Below are 17,037 nucleotides of genomic sequence, written 5' to 3' on the forward strand. Positions count from 1 at the left end.
TCAGTCGAAACCTCAGCAGTCATGGAGGCATTACGGAATCAGGGTGTAGATGAGCCATATGTAAAAATACTGGAAGATATCTATAGCGGCTCCACAGCCACCGTAGTCCTCCATAAAGCAAGCAACAAAATCCCAATAAAGAAAGGCGTCAGGCAGGGAGATACGATATCTCCAATGCTATTCACAGCGTGTTTACAGGAGGTATTCAGAGACCTGGATTGGGAAGAATTGGGGATAAAAGTTAATGGAGAATACCTTAGTAACTTGCGATTCGCTGATGATATTGCCTTGCTTAGTAACTCAGGGGACCAATTGCAATGCATGCTCACTGACCTGGAGAGGCAAAGCAGAAGAGTGGGTCTAAAAATTAATATGCAGAAAACTAAAGTAATGCTTAACAGTCTCGGGAGAGAACAGCAATTTACAATAGGCAGCGAGGCACTTGAAGTCGTAAGGGAATACATCTACTTAGGGCAGGTAGTGACGGCGGATCCGGATCATGAGACGGAAATAATCAGAAGAATAAGAATGGGCTGGAGTGCGTTTGGCAGGCATTCCCAAATCATGAACAGCAGGTTGCCGTTATCCCTCAAGAGAAAAGTATATAATAGCTGTGTCTTACCAGTACTCACCTACGGGGCAGAAACCTGGAGGCTTACGAAAAGGGTTCTACTCAAATTGAGGACGACACAACGAGCTATGGAAAGAAGAATGATAAGTGTAACGTTAAGGGATAAGAAAAGAGCAGATTGGGTGAGGGAACAAACCCGAGTTAATGACATCTTAGTTGAAATCAAGAAAAAGAAATGGGCATGGGCAGGACATGTAATGAGGAGGGAAGATAACCGATGGTCATTAAGGGTTACGGACTGGATCCCAAGGGAAGGGAAGCGTAGCAGGGGGCGGCAGAAAGTTAGGTGGGCGGATGAGATTAAGAAGTTTGCAGGGACGGCATGGCTACAATTAGTACATGACCGGGGTTGTTGGAGAAATATGGGAGAGGCCTTTGCCCTGCAGTGGGCGTAACCAGGCTGATGATGATGATGATGATGATAATAGGCCGCGTCGGAGTTGGGCCCGAGCTAAAGCTTCCTCTTAAGAAAACAAGGTTGTTGCAATAAATGCGAAGCCCCCACCTCCACTGTTACCTCTCTCCTAGCGTGTGTGCTGATTTGGAATGTTAAGCTTTACTATTGCACTTTAATGACGTTCGGGCGCGTTGCACACATTCCGTCTACGGAAGCGAGTATGCTCGATGCGTGCCCTCACTTTGCATAGGTCACTTTGCATACTCCATGGACGTGCTTTACTACCGCTTGTGGCATGCGATATGCATCTTCTCCTATACGGTTTAACTGTCTCTGCATTCTTATCTTTAAAGATATAGGGACCCGCATGATTAATAGCGCTGACTTCCCTACATTTGTTTCCACTTGCCGCTCTCCGTCTATGTCGAGTGGAGCCCTATCGGGAATTTCAGGAGAAATGCGTGCGACCTATGCTGATTGACTGCCTGCAGTCCTCTCGTTTATTTCACCTTTCTACCGTCTTTCGCGCTGCTGCTGCTCGTGTCCTCGCTTCTGTGCGAACTAAACGGCCGTTCCCACCAGCCCAAGCCGTCCCAGCTTATACTGACCCTTCCGCAACGCGTGCTGTGCAGGTGCCGCGCTGGAGGGAGTTGTGACGTGGCCCGCCCATGTGGCCGCTGCTGCAGCGTGCTGACGTCGCCGGCTGCGGCGGTGGGCTGGTGTCTGTGACCGCCGGCAGCGCCACCGAGCGACAGAATGGCGCACGTATTGCTTCCCTGCGACGTGCCCACGTGGCCCGAGGTGGAGCGCCACCTGAGCCAGCTCCGGTTCGCCCACTCGCCGGAGCAGCTGGTGGCCGACATGCAGCGCATCTACGACCTCTGCTGGTATGCGCCGCGCTTACCGGGCCTCCAGCTTCCCTTACCTGACCCGTGCACTGCAGCGGCTTTCAACATTCCGGGCGCATCTTTTGTGAATGCTCCTAAGGCCGAAGAATCTCGCACCTGCACAATCAACACACTTTCTTTTTCAATTCGGGGGATTTGTCGCAAAGCATGCATGTGCAGTAAGAAAACGAACAAAATGGGTATCACGTAAACGTATGCAGCCCTGTGCGAAACAAGTAGTGCAGCAACGAGTTAGCGCACTTGTAATCCGTTATCCAACGGTTATAGTCCCCTGAAACATTACACGCTTCATTTAGCCTCACTGAGTGCCTTGTGCCTAATATGCCGAGTCATTGCCTTGGCTAAGTACCAGGGTACAGCCATAAGAGGTGTTGAATGCCCGCCGTAGACGCGCGAGTCGAACACCTCAAAAAGCACATACCAGAGTTGTCACTTGCAAATCCCCAGGCTCAGGTTAAAACAGGTGTCTAAGCCTATGCAGCAGGTGCCTGAGGAGAGCGTGCCTCTTATTCTTGGGCTTTTTCTCAGTACCGCAGCAACGTGCTATAGTCGAGGCCCAGCAAACACACGATATTAAACGGAAAGCTTAGAACCAGGGCCACAATTACTGCATTAACATGCGTATTTCGCGCGTACTCTTTTTAATTGTGACTGCAAAAGTACAGAACCTCAGTTTGGTTAGCCCTGTATGCTACCACCAATGATGCAGCCTCAAGCTCTCGCTGTATACACGTCAGCTTCACGCCTGTTGTGAGTAGTAGACGGAACTGCGATGCTGCATAGTGGTGTTACTTTTCCCGAGTCCGAATTGTCTTCGCACTTGCTGTATATGTGGAAAGGACATGAGTGCTCGAGCTAGATTTGCACTCTTAAACACGTTCTAATGTGCTCATCCGGGCCTTCGATAGATATATCATAAAAAGTCAACAAACAAAGACACTCAGGACAACACAGAGTAAATTACTTGTACTTAATAATTAAATTAAAGAAATCATAAATCAATGAAAATGAAAGTGTATGAAAGATGGGTAGAGCATCGCACGTATAATGCGAAGAAGATGCGGTATTGTTCTCCAGCTGCGGAAAGTTGTTTTTTCATCCACTTTCATTTCCATTAATTCTATTATTAAGTGCAAGTAATTGCTCATATATATATATATATATATATATATATATATATATATATATATATATATATATATATATATATTAGGAACAGCTAACCTTAAAAAGAAAAAGGTTATTTTGCCCATCTAAACTAAACTCTCAGGCCCATTCCTCAGTGCAGTGCAGTTAACATATTTACTTAAGTTCAACGCGTCACCACACTACTACGAAGAAAAATTAATGCGGAAAGTTAGGTAAGTTGGAAAGGTTACATTTTTGAATATTTGCAGTGTTTTTAAGAAAGAAAAAGAGAGAAGTGTCCGACGATTACGATTCTCCCTAGTGTGAAATTTGAGCACATCACGATACGTGCTTTCATTTCGCGATATATTGAGGTAAAGCATTTGAGGCCGAAATCACCGCACCGACTGCAGTGGGCCAATGTCGTCAACGCCTTCACGAGTTTTTGCGAGGTTATGCTAGGTATTGCTAAGTTGGTAGGCTTGGCTAAGTCGTTTCTAGGTTCTGTGAGGTCATGCTAGGTTTTGCTAAGTTGTCTCGGTGGGTTGACGCTGGAAGCTTTCGTGCAGTCGCAGGCCAGCATCGTTTACTCGGCGACGTCGAGCGTTTAGGCGCCGACTCTCGCATTCCCTGGCGACGCATCTCTTCTCGCTTGGCAGTACGGCGCTCTTTCTGGTAAGCCGCTTCTTCTTCGGGCCTCCGGACTTTCTTCGGTCTTCCCACGGCAGTAGCACGTACGCACGGACTAGAGGCGGCGAGAAGTGTGTCGCTGCGCCGGCTGTTCCGAGTCTTTACTCGCCTGTGACGTCATGACTCCGCCTTACGTGCGTGGGGGGCGAGGAGGTTACGTGGCTCGGTGATCTCGTAGGTGGTTGCTAGGCAACGCGCCACGGCGGAACTAAAAGCTTAAACCGCTCCGCTGTTAAAAAAAATATTTGGAGGACGCCTAAGCTTCGCTTTCGTAACATTCAAAGATCCCTGACTGCTTTTCACGCTTCCCGGCAGCTGCAGCTTGTGTAATCGTCATGTTTACCGCGAAACGCTGGCGATGAACGCTATGCATGAAGGCGATCTTCCTGGTAGAAGCGCGCCCTCTTGCGTAGGCCGACCTGCTGTTATTTTTTCGCACTTTTAATATTCAAATATCAGAAGATCTAACACAAAAGGTGTGCGCCGTCGGTGTTTTTTTTTTTCTTCATGACATTTGTTTGTGGGCTGTCATTCTCAAAATTTCAAGGAATAACTATTTAGAGTGGAAGACAAGGTATGAGCAACTTTGGTGGCACAAGAGTGGTTGGGTATGCATGGTTCGGAATGATTTTTCGCGAAAAGTCAATCGACGCTGTTGCGGGACGCCGACGGCGGATTTGCTGCGGCATGGGGCCTCCACCCTCCTCCTCCTCCTCCTCCTCCTCCTCCTCGTTTTACAGCGAAGCTGTATATGGCTAGGTTCTGGAAAAAAATTGCGTGCGTCTATCGAGCATGTAGAACGAGAATTCTCATACTATATCTATCCTTCTGCAGCTTGCCCGGCGTCGAGCGATGCTCGCCCGAGCGCCGATAATGTTGGACTATAAACGCTAAAGGCGCGTTTATAGTCCGACGTTGTGTGTGCGCCTCTTTACTGTGACGTCAACATCGCCTAGCGACGTTATCAGTAGTTGCGTTCTGGTTGCGCTATGGGCAGCAGGACGCATATCGTTCGCTTCGAAGAAGAACGTGACCTCAAGGAGCAGCAGCGAGAACAGATGCCAAGAACGTGGAATCCCGAGCCGGTGGCGTCGCGATTTACGCGAGGAATGACTACGTGGACGTCACACCGTACACACTGCCCGTCAGGAACGAAGCCACTATCCCCGATTGTGTCGACGTTTGTGCCGTCAGCACGGAAGATGGCACCGTGGTATCGACCGTCTACATCCCTCCGGCTACGTCCAAGATCGACATCGAAACGTTCTTGACGGACGTGTTTGGTTAGGTGATGCTCAGTGACGCTACATCCATCGTCATTATAGGAAATTTCAACGTAGACCTAACTAGATTCGATGGAAAGTGGTTGATCTCCTTCATGTTGGAACGGTTCGGAGTGAGATGTTACGCTGAAGTGCGTGTGCCGACCACGCGTCAGCGGTCGTGCGTCGATCTGACATACGGCAAGAACGTAGCTATAGTGTGCAAGTGCAACCCACTTCAGTATATCAGTGACCACAAAGTAATGGCCACCATGATGACGAAGTAAGAGAAATAAAAGACGAGAAGAACAACGAAGTCATGTGTCTTTATTCAATCAATAAAGTTATGACGCAGTACAGCTTCGTTGATTATCCTTCTTCAGAGTTGAAGGGCACTTGCTTTTTCTTTCCCGTTCCTTTCCTTTTTTTCTTATCAATATCGTTGGAAGTAAGACACGCTCGCCGATCAGGCGCTGTTTACGCCACGCGTTGAAACATTCGTTGTTGCTTGACTGTGACAGCGCAGTCGACAGTACCTTGTTTCCCAGTGCAGCAGCGTCCTTAATTGAGGGGGACGACAAAGCGCGCGCCTCTGAGCTATGGGGCACTTTCTGCCACTATAACGGCCTCCACCCTTCGCAGCGTGGGCCTGGACCCGGAGGACCCCCCGCGGGAGGAGATCCGCCTGGACCTTCTCAAGCGCTTCCTCAAGTCCCTCTCGGCCGACGAGAGCCGCAGGTTCTTCGAGTCCACGCTGCCCGCGCTCATCACCTACGCGATGCGGCTGCGCGAGCTGCGGCCGACCGGCGGCTTCCTCTACTGCCTCCAGCAACAAGGTAACAGAAAGGGAGAAAGAAGCCGCACAGAGCACTCCGCGAGCGTATTGCGCATCTGATCGACTGTACGCACGCATATACACCATAGTATCTTCAGTGGCCTAGACCCCAGCACAGTTTCGGGGTTTGTTTGTTTTTCTGGTTGGGGCAGGGCCATGCGAGGGTGCGAGAACTTCCAACCTGCGAAAACGGGGCTACAACAAACTCAATTTTGCAGTTGCGAGGCAACCGATTCGCTTGTGGAAACGTGCCGTTCGCTCAGCCTTGAGAGCATAGCCACCGTCCTTGACAGATTTTGTTTGGTTTAGCTCTTATGATTTAGCAATGCAGACAGTAGAGAGTTGTAGAATAGGGGCCCCAAACGTTTTGGGGCCCCAAAGAAATAGCGTCGAAGCCACTGCGCATGCGCAAGACGCAAACTGCCTTTGGGTTTTGCGTTGGGAACGCTATTTCACTGATTTCGCGGGAGCCCAAATAGCGGCCCCAAAAGTTTTGCGTCGGCAAACATGGCGGCACCCATCGAAGCGACGGCTCTAACCTAGCACCAAACTGGGTTCGATTCGCGGTAACGAGTGAAGTTCGCAAGCTAGGAGAAGTGACTGCGGTTATCGCTTTCTCTCAACTAGCGTGTGTTATGAAGATTGACTCATTAGACGCCGCTGATTTTGAATTCGATTGTGGATATTATGGCTCGTAGGTCTAACACGGCTAAGCTTGGCTGGTGAAGGCTAGTAAAGTTTTGTTTGCTCAAAACTAAGCGCAACTAATTGTTTGCTGCTTACAGAATAGCCTCTAAATTGTAATTAAATGCGAATACACGCAAGTCAAAATTATTATTCCTATCATAAAATGGTATATTTTATTTAATTATTTCTAATAGCTTTTCTTTGACGCCGTAGTGGCGCTGTCAGCGCAAGACGCTATCCGCAAACGTAAAACCCTATTCTGAAACTCTTCACTCCTACGTGTCCCAACGCTAACACCTGCAAAGCTCTTTGGGGCCCCAAACTATTGGGGCCCCTATTCTAAAACTCTCTAGTATGTACGTCGCACGCTTTCCCACAAGGTTATATTGTTGAATTGACAAAAAGAGGTCATGAATTCCTTGCAGCAAAATAATTACTGGCTCTCCCGTAATCGAGAGTAGATGCGAGCATGAAATGGCTACTGGCAAAGCAGATTGGTTGGAGGTGATACTAGCCACAATCTTAAAATGTGTGTACCACACGTTCGCAACCGCACACCCCACCACACCACACCGCACCACGCCATACCGGGCACTGGTCTATATGGACGCAATATTTTTCTGTCGCAGACGGAACCTCATTGCAAGTATCGTCTCTGTCAAACGGCAATTCGCGGCGCGCCGCACGCGCCGCGGAACTCGCGGACCGCTGGCGTTGAAAAGAGCCCTCGGCGCCAAAAGATGACAGTCAAATGTATAGTGCCCTGTATCTTCCTTTTGAACGTCGCTATTGGCAATGACAAACAAAACTTAAGCGTACCAGAAGTCACAGGTTGAGTGATATTGTCAACAAACATTAGGAAGAATTCGGAAGCAATCTTTTTTTGTTACTTGCTTGGGAAGTAACTAGCGTACGTAATGCAGTATTGACTGGTTGCCTGGATGATCTCGTTTTGTTCTCGCAACTTGCCCGGATGTCCTCGTCTGAGTGCCGGTATAACGTCTCTGGCTTTTGGCTCAAGGTTGCTTGAAGATCGCTCACAACGTGAACTAAAAGCATTTCTTGCTTAAAGAGCAGTTCGCTATGACGCGCGGTAAAGGCGCAGGCAGAAGAAATAGCTCAAGGAGAACATAACAGAATTAGGCCTGTTAAGTGTATAACTATAACGCCCCATGCATAGCAGGGACCACTTTTTTGTAATAAACCTAGCGCAACAAACCAAACTGCTATAGCTACCTGGACACGTTGGCATAGCTAAAAGGACTTGAGCAGACAGACTCGCTTTCGCTGCGCGTCAAATCTGCCCTTGTTGATTTTGCATAATTTACGAAGGCGACGACAAGGCAGTCGTCTAATTCAAATCTCGCGCTTTCATGGCAGTTCAGCGAGCAGTCCTTTTATAGAATGGATACGCACTGATACTTCCCGGTGCATGTCGATCACGAGCGTGACGTAGATTCTGATTCGTCGCCTATAAGGTTAGCGGTTAGTTTTTTTTTTTTTTTATCGTGTACGTCGAGCGCATTTACTTTGTTTCTAATGTGGTTACACACAGGTAAATACATCTTCTACAAACCATTTCTGATACAAGTCACAACGAAGTTCTTTGAGAACGGCAATGTTAATACAGAAGTATTTATTGGGCCGTGCAATAAAACATCAGCTAAACGAACTGCTCTGGGGGATTAACGGTAGCGTTTCTAGATTTCTGTAAACTCCGCACAGAGAGTTAGGGAAGGAACTCGGACATCTTTATCGAGTGCTGATGCTTTTTTATTCCGTGAGCTGACTTGAATAGAAGTTGAGGCTACATTATGCGTGCCTGGTAAAAAGTCGTTTATCGCTGACCTTGCGATGGGGCCCGGGACAAACCTTTCTTTAACGTCGTGTGCCCGTATTTACATTGTCGTTTGTAAGTAACGCGAGCATTTCAACTTGTTTCACGTCTTTCAAAAATCTGCAACGTCAGTTTGGTTTTTCTTGTGGCAGCATAACTTTTTCTCTAACTAATCATAGCTGACTTGAAGTAAAGGTGATCACCTCTTGCAGTAATGTCATATTGAAGTAAAAAGGCAATAATTTGTCATCCGATTCCCGCAGAATTATCAAAAGAAAGGTGAAAAAAAAACCGAAAACACACATTGTATGTTCGTTGCGACTTTCCTCTCGAATATTCACTTTTCTAGTTGTGCCTACTGCGGTGGACAAAAGCCCGCGCCTTTTATTTTTTGTATTATTATTTTTTTCAGAACGGGGCTAACCAAACTGGTCGTTGCGACGTGTGAGTGAATGCGTCCTCCGTGGGTTCAGTGATCGATGGACAGCGTCAAAACACGAAGGTCCCTGCCCCGTCAGCAGTTCGGTGACGCCGTATCCAAAGACGCGCGTGTAACGCCCGTTGTCCGGTGGGCCTCGTGTGTTCCTTGGGCCGCTGCCAGCGGGGCCGGCCATTTAGGCGCCGTTCAAGTAGCTCCCGTTTGTTTGCGTTCACCGGTATATAGGAACAGCGATGCGCGTGCTCGCTGGCCTCGTAACGAGCGCTCCCTGGCTTTCCGTTTTTTTCGCCTCGTCGTTCACTCTCTCAGGCAAATGTACGGAGCAGATCGCTCAGAATCGCTGCTCTCTCTATAGCGAAGTACCAGCGTCACAAAGACGCACACGCTCGCAGCTCACCGTGTTTAACTTCACTGGCCTTTCCTAGGGGTCATTTTTTTTTTGTCTTCCGGCAAAGTATAGTGCCTCAACTTCTGCGTATTATACGCTGAAAACCTGTTTGTTTGTTTGTTTGTTTGCGCTTGCGTTCCCCTGGACTTCCAGATGCGTCTGTGAGCTATGCGCGGAGAAAGAACGGAGCAGCAGAGGCAAGCGTGGTTACAAGTGAGCGAAATGAAATTAATTATAACGCTGAACAGTAACACATGGGTATTCTCGGCGCTTGGCTCACCTCTGGTTTTATTATTATTATTATTATTATTATTATTATTATTATCATCATTATCATTATCATTATTATTATTATTATTATTATTATTATTATTATTATTATTATTATTATTATTATTATTATTATTATTATTATTATTATTATTATTATTATTATTATTATTATTATTATTATTATTCACGTAAATGAGAAATGAGTATCTTGGGGTGGGGTCGGATACGGATTTCTCTTGAAGTCAACAAAAATACACAATTCACTCTATTGGTCCCTCTTACACATTTTGCAGGCCGCTGTCTTCACACGAAAACAAACAAACAAGCAGATGGCGCGGCAGCTGTACGGTAACATAAACTTAAGCAGCAAACAGCGTCAAAAGGAAAGTAAAATCGAAGCATATACTATGGCTGAGCTGGAAGTCGAATTCCGCCCGCTTTCCGATGCCGACGAAACACAAAAACGGTTGAGTGCTTAGGTTTCGCTGCATGCCAAGGAACCCAGCATGGTCGAAGCTTAACCTTCGGATCTCAACTCATTTACTCTGACAGTGAAGAATATACAATTCTGTTTTTGTTTGCCTGCTTTTTCTTGGGTTGACTGCGTTCACCCACCACGGGGAACACAAAACCAGCGGTTATAGGATAGTTGTTTGTGTGGAACGGGTCCGGTCACATAAAGATCCATTAATAAAGTAAGATTATGAAAAATGTTAAGCAGAATCTATTATTTAAGCCGCGACCATATATCGCACGGTATGGCAGAAATTAAAGTGTGGGTCAGAGAACGGCTGCTCGCGTGCCAATCGTCGTCGTCGACGAGTTCATCGCACAGCGCTGTCAACGAAGCAAAATGTGCGTAACTGTTACACGACTTCACTGTAAAAGACAACGAAGCGGTCTGCACTGCAGCACACAAAGTGCCGCTCAAGGCCTCTAGTCGTGAAACCGAAGTCGTGCAGGGTAAACCCTCTCCTCTTGCGCACGCGCTTCCGACTTTTCGGAGCTCACCTCTGCACAAAAAAATGTCCGCGGCCGCTCCCCGTTGCAATCGCCGCCACAACTTCCGTTCAGCGTGCGCCGACTGTGGCGCTGCTTCTCCTTCTCTCGCAGAGGGCATGTTCGCGCTGAGCCGCCCGTTCGTCGCCTCGCTGCTGGCCAACTCGTTCTTCTCCACGTTCCCCAAGCGCACTTCGCGGACGCACCCGACGCTGCTCGACTTCAACTGCTCCGAGCTGTTTCCCTTCCTCGGCACGTGAGTGTGGCGCGCGTTTTTGCCGTATAGACGCCATCCGGCGGTTTGACGCCCTTCTTTCTGTATCCGGGTTTGCACTCGACCGCGGAGGGTACCACACCAGGCTACCACTCTGATTTAACTTCCTTACTTTTCGTTGTGTGCGTGTGTGCGTGTGTGTGTGCGTGTGTGCGTGTGTGCGTGCGTGTGTGTGCGTGTGTGTGTGTGCGTGCGTCCAATGTATCTTATCTATCTAATCTAATGTATCTATATCAATGTACCTTGCCTAATCTAATGAATCTATACGAACGCATCTTGTCTAATCTAATGCATCTATATTAATGCATCTTGTCTAATCTCATGCATATAATGTATCTTATCTAATCTAATGTATATAATGTATCTTATCTATAACTTTTTTATACCCGCCGCGTTGGCTTAGTGGCTATGGTGTTGCGCTGCTAAGCACGAAGTCGCGGGATCAAATCCTGCTTGTCGCGGCGGCCGCATTTCGACGGGGGATAAATGCAAAAAAACGCCCGTGTCGAGTGCATTGGGGGCGCGTTGAAGATCTCCTAACGGTCGAAATTAATCGGGAGTCCCCCGCTACGGCGTTCCTTATATTCAAATCGTTGTTTTGGCACGTAAACCCCCATATATATATATATATATATATATATATATATATATATATATATATATATATAATATATGTGTGTGTGTGTGTGTGTGTAGGAGATTGCACCATGGCAGTCTTTTTTTTTTTTCAATTTCTTCATGCCGCAAAAAACAGATATGCGACACTGCCTACCAATGAAGTGACACTTTCATGTGCCTTTGCCGACGATTACATATTTCTTTTTAATCTCTCTCTTTCTTTCGCAGACCGTGCCACTGTGAGAAGCTGCGGAGCCTGTTCGCCTACTTCGACTGCACCTTCCAGGATGAACCGGAGGGCACCGTGTACTTCTGCAGGCAGGTTCGAAATGATCGCCCGAGATACACGGCGGGAGCAGCTAGAGGCGGACACGCGTACCAACGTGCCTGTTAAATACATCCGTAGATTATGTCGCACGAGTTCTTCGGCGGACGCATACGTTACCGCGAAAGCAAGCACAAAGCTTTGTGCAAGTAAAGCCCGTGGCTCCAAATAACCGCGGCAGTGCGCCGAGCGCTTACGTGGAGGGAGCACTATGACAACAAATGATATCTGATGGCTACACATCGTACTCTGCTGTAGTGCAAAAAGTCCCACTTCCGTATCCCGGTCACGGAAGCCGCATTTCGATGCGCTAAAGGCTTAAAAAAGAAGTTTCCGAGCAAGGCCAGTGTACTGAGGTTTCGGTGCGCCTTAAACTCATGTTGCACAAACTTGGGAGCTTTCCGCTGCAGTGATTCTCGCAGCACAGGCGTAAGAGTTCATTAAAGACGACGTTAGCGAAAATAGCACATACAGTTTCTCTACGGGCTACAGAACGAAGCCTCTGCGCACGCGCGACCTCAGCTTTCTACGGAACGTCTAGCCGCGGCCTCCCATTGCATCCGCCCTGCTAGAAAGCTCTGGACCCGAACTCCCGTTCTCGTCCGCAAAGCACCAGGAGCTCCACAAGCGCGACATTCTACGCAGCAATAGAATGCGACAGGATGTTTTATGTGAAACTGGCTTAGACGCTCCTCTGAAGAATATATGTAGTGTGGATGATAATGTGCGAAATGCGTTTGCACGATAACGTTCTGTGTGTGTATAATGCACATACCGCGTATTGGACAGCGTGTGTATTGTTCATTGCACTATAGCATCACCTGCCATTTCACATAGCACCATTGCACTATAGTCACCTGCCATCTACGTCTCTTTTCCTGTCTTCTCCCAAATCCCCTCATCCCTGCTACGAGTAGCAGGCTAGCGATACCATCTCCAGGCCAACCTCTCCTCCTTTCCTTTTATTAAATCGTTCTCTGTATCTCCCTCTCTCTCTCTCTCTCGACGACACGCGTCTTTTCGTTACTCCTTCTCGCATCTTATCATCGTACACCCTTCCCCAGTGCAGGATAGGAATTAAACAGGACGGGTGTAGCTGGCAAGGCCCTTCGTGCCCCTCTATATTCCTTGCCAAAGGCTGCAGGTATACAGTGCGCAGTTATCCAAAATTCAAGAACTGCCGCGGAACGCATCTATGTGTGTTGCGGTATCACAGAAATTGTGTCTGGACTTGTTGCTGGTTTGCTTATTGGACTCGCCCGTTCAACTCTCGATTACGGCTAATGACGTCGAAGGGTAGGCGCAAAGTTCACCTACATACGACAAAGGGAATCAGTGATTGAACTAGGAGTTGCCTCAGCTGCGTCACTCAAGAGGGCTGGCTGTGTACCAATAGGATCGAAGTAAACGCTTGTAGAGACAATCCGCAGATTCGCGCATGCTCACGAGACTTCCGCTCTCGCCGGCGGCCAGCAGGTGACTGCCCCCAAGAACCAGATGTCGCTGCCTGAGTGGATGTGCAGCGACTGTCCCCTATGCCCGCTCATGGTCCGCACCAGAGGACTGATCGAGGACGCCGAACCGATCCTGCTCAAGGTATTACAAACGCAATAAAACGTCTGTGGCGATCGCATGCATGCATGGAGACCGCGCAGGAACTCTGTAGTTGAGAACACATGTAGTTGAGAACATATCTAAACCATACTTAAGAGGAAGCTTTAGCTCGAGTGCTCCTATCTAAATACATGTAAAAGGAGAATTCGTTTTTCTCGGCAACCACTGCACCAAATTTGACGAGGTTTGTTGCATTTAAAAGACAAACTTAAAATCTAGTGACTGTTGGTTTCGAATTTTTGAGTTAGATTGTCAATTTTTTGTTAAAAATTGGCAAAAATCGAAAATTTTCAAAAAACGAAACTATCAAGTTTACAACTCTGTAACTTAACCACTAAAAATGATAATACAATTCTGTGAATTGCATCTAATAGTACATCTAAAGCAGACAAAATTGATATGTTACACATGAATATAAAAAAATTAATAATAGAGAAATACAACTTTTGCAAAACCGTTGTAACCAACGTAACAAATTCACGTAAGATGTAAAATGACATATTCAATTTGTCCGCTTTGAATGATCTAATGGATGCCGTTTACAGAACCGCGATATCGGTTCTTGATGCAGAGCTATGAATTTATAAACTTCGTGCTTCTATTTTTTTCAAACGGTCAAATATTTGAAAATCGTTTTAAGAAAATTCAAGCCCTAAATCGAAATTCCGCTTCCAACAGTCACTAGAATTTAACTTTCTCTTTCAAATGCGACAAATTTCATCAAAATCGGTCCAGGGGTTATCTCATAAAAACGTTTTTGCGTTTTACATGTATTTGAATAGTCCGCGTCGGAGTTGGGCCCGAGCTAAAGCTTCCTCTTAAGTCTGAGCGAAAGCTTGAGGAAGCATTTGCTCTATGTATACGTTGCTATTTGTGGTATGCATCGGGGCTGTTAACTGCCAGACTGTCCTACGATTCTGACGCGACCTTTTCGGCACGTCCACCAGCTATAGTAGATATGTCTATAGCGAGCTGCATAGGTTCGTAATGGCCGAGGTTGCACTGATCTCACACCACTTTCGCTGTCCCCTTCAACATTTCCGTTTCTTGCAGTGCTATCCATCTAGCGCCAACGCCGGAAGTGATTTTCTCGGAAGCAATTGCACAATGGTACGTATCTTTCGAAACCTTGCGCCGATAAGTTAGTAAGATTGCTTTGAACGTGCAAATGGTCGATTTTTTATTACTATTATTCTGCAGTAACAGCTAAAGAAAATTGATTGCTTCGACTGAGTTCTATATAAGTGCGTTCGATTATAATACGTGTTCGACGCTACAAACGAGTACTTAGTGCGCCTTCGCATTCGTGGGCGCCTACGCATTTCGAGCATGCATACTATCTCTATTTCATTTTGAGAGACGTGAGTTGCAATAAAATGTTGTGAAACGAACAGATGAAAGCGACGAATCGTCCCCGCCTGAACAGTTTATGCGAGTTTGTGTAAGGTGAAGCACGAGCTCGCACTGTCGTTAATCATGCAGGACAACTTGCTTGTATAAATCAAATCGCGACGCTCTATCGACTCTACCCGTTGAACTGCGTGGTGTAGTTATAGCGCGCCATACTCGCCGGCTCGGGCGCAGGCGACTGCGCACTGATTTACGGAAAAAGGGAGCTTCTGAAAACGAGTTTCTAAAAAACAATTTGTTGCAGTCACGAACGCAAGACCAGATGCATGGGCAACAAGCAGCAAAGGACACACAAACACGCGCACACACTCGTACTTTAGACGTGTGGCAGCGGTCTAGCTACTAGTTTTATAAGCATTATAGACGAAATGTGTAGCTGGGCACGTTACACATCTACTTCTTAGTTTACGCTTCACTATGCATCGCGACTAGGCCATCGCGTAAGGGGATGAGGTATTAGCATAACAGAATGTTTCTACATCTAGCATAACCTTTAAACCTTCGAATAGACGTAAGTGTCTCGCCTTAAGTGGTGCGGTATTTGTGAAGCAACTCATTCACGGAAAACGTAATTTTGAATATACAAAGCGTTTACAAAAATGTGGTGCTATAGTTTAATAGACTGTACGTTATCTTGGATAACACAATGCATGAAATCGTTGTAATTTTTTTTAAAGAATTTTGCACTTCGTTGTCGAGAGATGATGCGTTTCGTTTAATTTGTCCACAACTTCAAAACTCGAACATATAAGCTTTCCTCTGACTCCCTCGCAATGAACATTCGTCTTTCACGATTCCAGGAGTGCTCGGTGTTCCTCAGCTGTCCCGAGGTGCTGGCCGCGCTGCTCTTCGTCGAGCTCCTGGGCGACAACGAAGCGCTCACCGTGGACGGCCTGTTGCCCCTCGACCCGAGGCCACGGGTCAGCGGCGAACCGGTACGCCGAGTGTGAATCTGATTCCCATACAGAGGCCGCGAAGAACGGCCCGAAATAACTAAGAAAGTTGGCTACAGTTTCAGCTGTGTACGGTGACATAAAAATTCGGTAGCACGTTGCACTACTGTAACACGCGAAGGCGAAAGCCTGCTGCACACTTGTTAATGCGCCGTCTCGCATATTCGCGTTGCTGCTTTCGCAGTTCGGCTTCTTCGGCTCGTTTTCGACGCTGAGCTGCGGCTTCGCGCGTTCGTATATAGCGGGGTCAGACTCGCGCCAACAAAGTTTCTCTTCGAAACTTTACGTTGCGTCCCCTCAGCAGAGAGTTGAAACGTATTCTTTTCTGTGTGTTGTATAAGTGATTTCAATGAATTTATGCACTGTTCGCTTTATTTTGCTGAGCGCTTGCAGCCTTAGCCTTACGGAGGTACGAGCCGTTGCTTACGGGGGTATGAGCCATCGAGAAGGTAACGTATTTTCTCTTTTTTTTTTTGTTCCGCTCGGCTAGACGCCGCATTTCTACGCGTTGTATACGTGATTCCAATGAATGTTTGCTCTGTACGCTTCACTTTGATGAGTGCTTGTAGCCTCTACATTGCGAGAGGGATGAGGTATTTTGCCTGCTTAGGGGCGGTATGAGCCATTGCAGATGATGATAGCTTTTGTACCATTGGACCGGACGACGTGTCTTTTTCAAGGCCATCAGGGGTATGAACCACTTAAGGCTTTCGCCTAAATACGCCAAAAGCGAAGACAAAAGCCACACAATGAATATACTAATGAGCGGCACTGGCATTAACATTCTAGTGCTTGTCCGGTGCTTGCGTTGACTGCCGCATTAGCATTGTCATCAAGCACGGCTAACAATCAACCATTCTTTGTACAGTGCTTATAGTAATTGGCCGCACACTGTGTTTTATTTAATTCGTCATTGGCGAGCTTAAAAGAATTACTACATAGCTTACCAGAATCAAGATATCAGAGATCGGGAAGTGTTCTCCGTTATACCGCAGGCCCGCACACGTGCCTCTCCACTCCATCCTATAACTTCCCGATTGTTATGCCCTAATCAGCTGAAGTCATCAAGGCAAGCTCTGTTTCAGAGCCCGCGTATACTTCTACGCCTAACATCATCATAATCATCATCATCATCATCATGGTTACGCCTACTGCAAGGCAAAGGCCTATCGCATACGTCTCCAACTACCCCGGTCATGTACTAATTGTGGTCATGTTGTCCCTGCAAACTTCTCTATCTCATCCGCCCACCTAACTTTCTGCCGCCCCCTGCTACGCTTCCCTTCCCTTGGAATCCAGTCAGTAACCCTTAACGACCATCGGTTATCTTCCCTCCTCATTACATGTCCTGCCCATGCCCCCCATTTCT

At 47.1% G+C, this 17,037-nt stretch overlaps 1 protein-coding gene across 7 annotated transcripts in view; it reads left to right on the forward strand.

Moving 5' to 3' along the window:
- LOC142572366 (uncharacterized) overlaps positions 1 to 17,037 on the forward strand; it is a 103,372-nt gene that overhangs the window by 12,037 nt on the left and 74,298 nt on the right. For all 7 annotated transcript variants that reach the window (XM_075681441.1, XM_075681443.1, XM_075681440.1 and 4 more), the window contains 7 exons: positions 1,661 to 1,915; positions 5,659 to 5,852; positions 10,589 to 10,730; positions 11,595 to 11,688; positions 13,165 to 13,287; positions 14,359 to 14,415; positions 15,516 to 15,650. In XM_075681441.1, coding sequence (XP_075537556.1) covers positions 1,785 to 1,915; positions 5,659 to 5,852; positions 10,589 to 10,730; positions 11,595 to 11,688; positions 13,165 to 13,287; positions 14,359 to 14,415; positions 15,516 to 15,650 — 876 coding nt within the window. In that variant the 5' untranslated portion in view covers positions 1,661 to 1,784. The remainder of the gene's footprint in view (positions 1 to 1,660; positions 1,916 to 5,658; positions 5,853 to 10,588; positions 10,731 to 11,594; positions 11,689 to 13,164; positions 13,288 to 14,358; positions 14,416 to 15,515; positions 15,651 to 17,037) is intronic.

This window comes from Dermacentor variabilis, chromosome 2 (assembly GCF_050947875.1).
Source record: "Dermacentor variabilis isolate Ectoservices chromosome 2, ASM5094787v1, whole genome shotgun sequence".
Classification (NCBI taxonomy): domain Eukaryota; kingdom Metazoa; phylum Arthropoda; class Arachnida; order Ixodida; family Ixodidae; genus Dermacentor; species Dermacentor variabilis.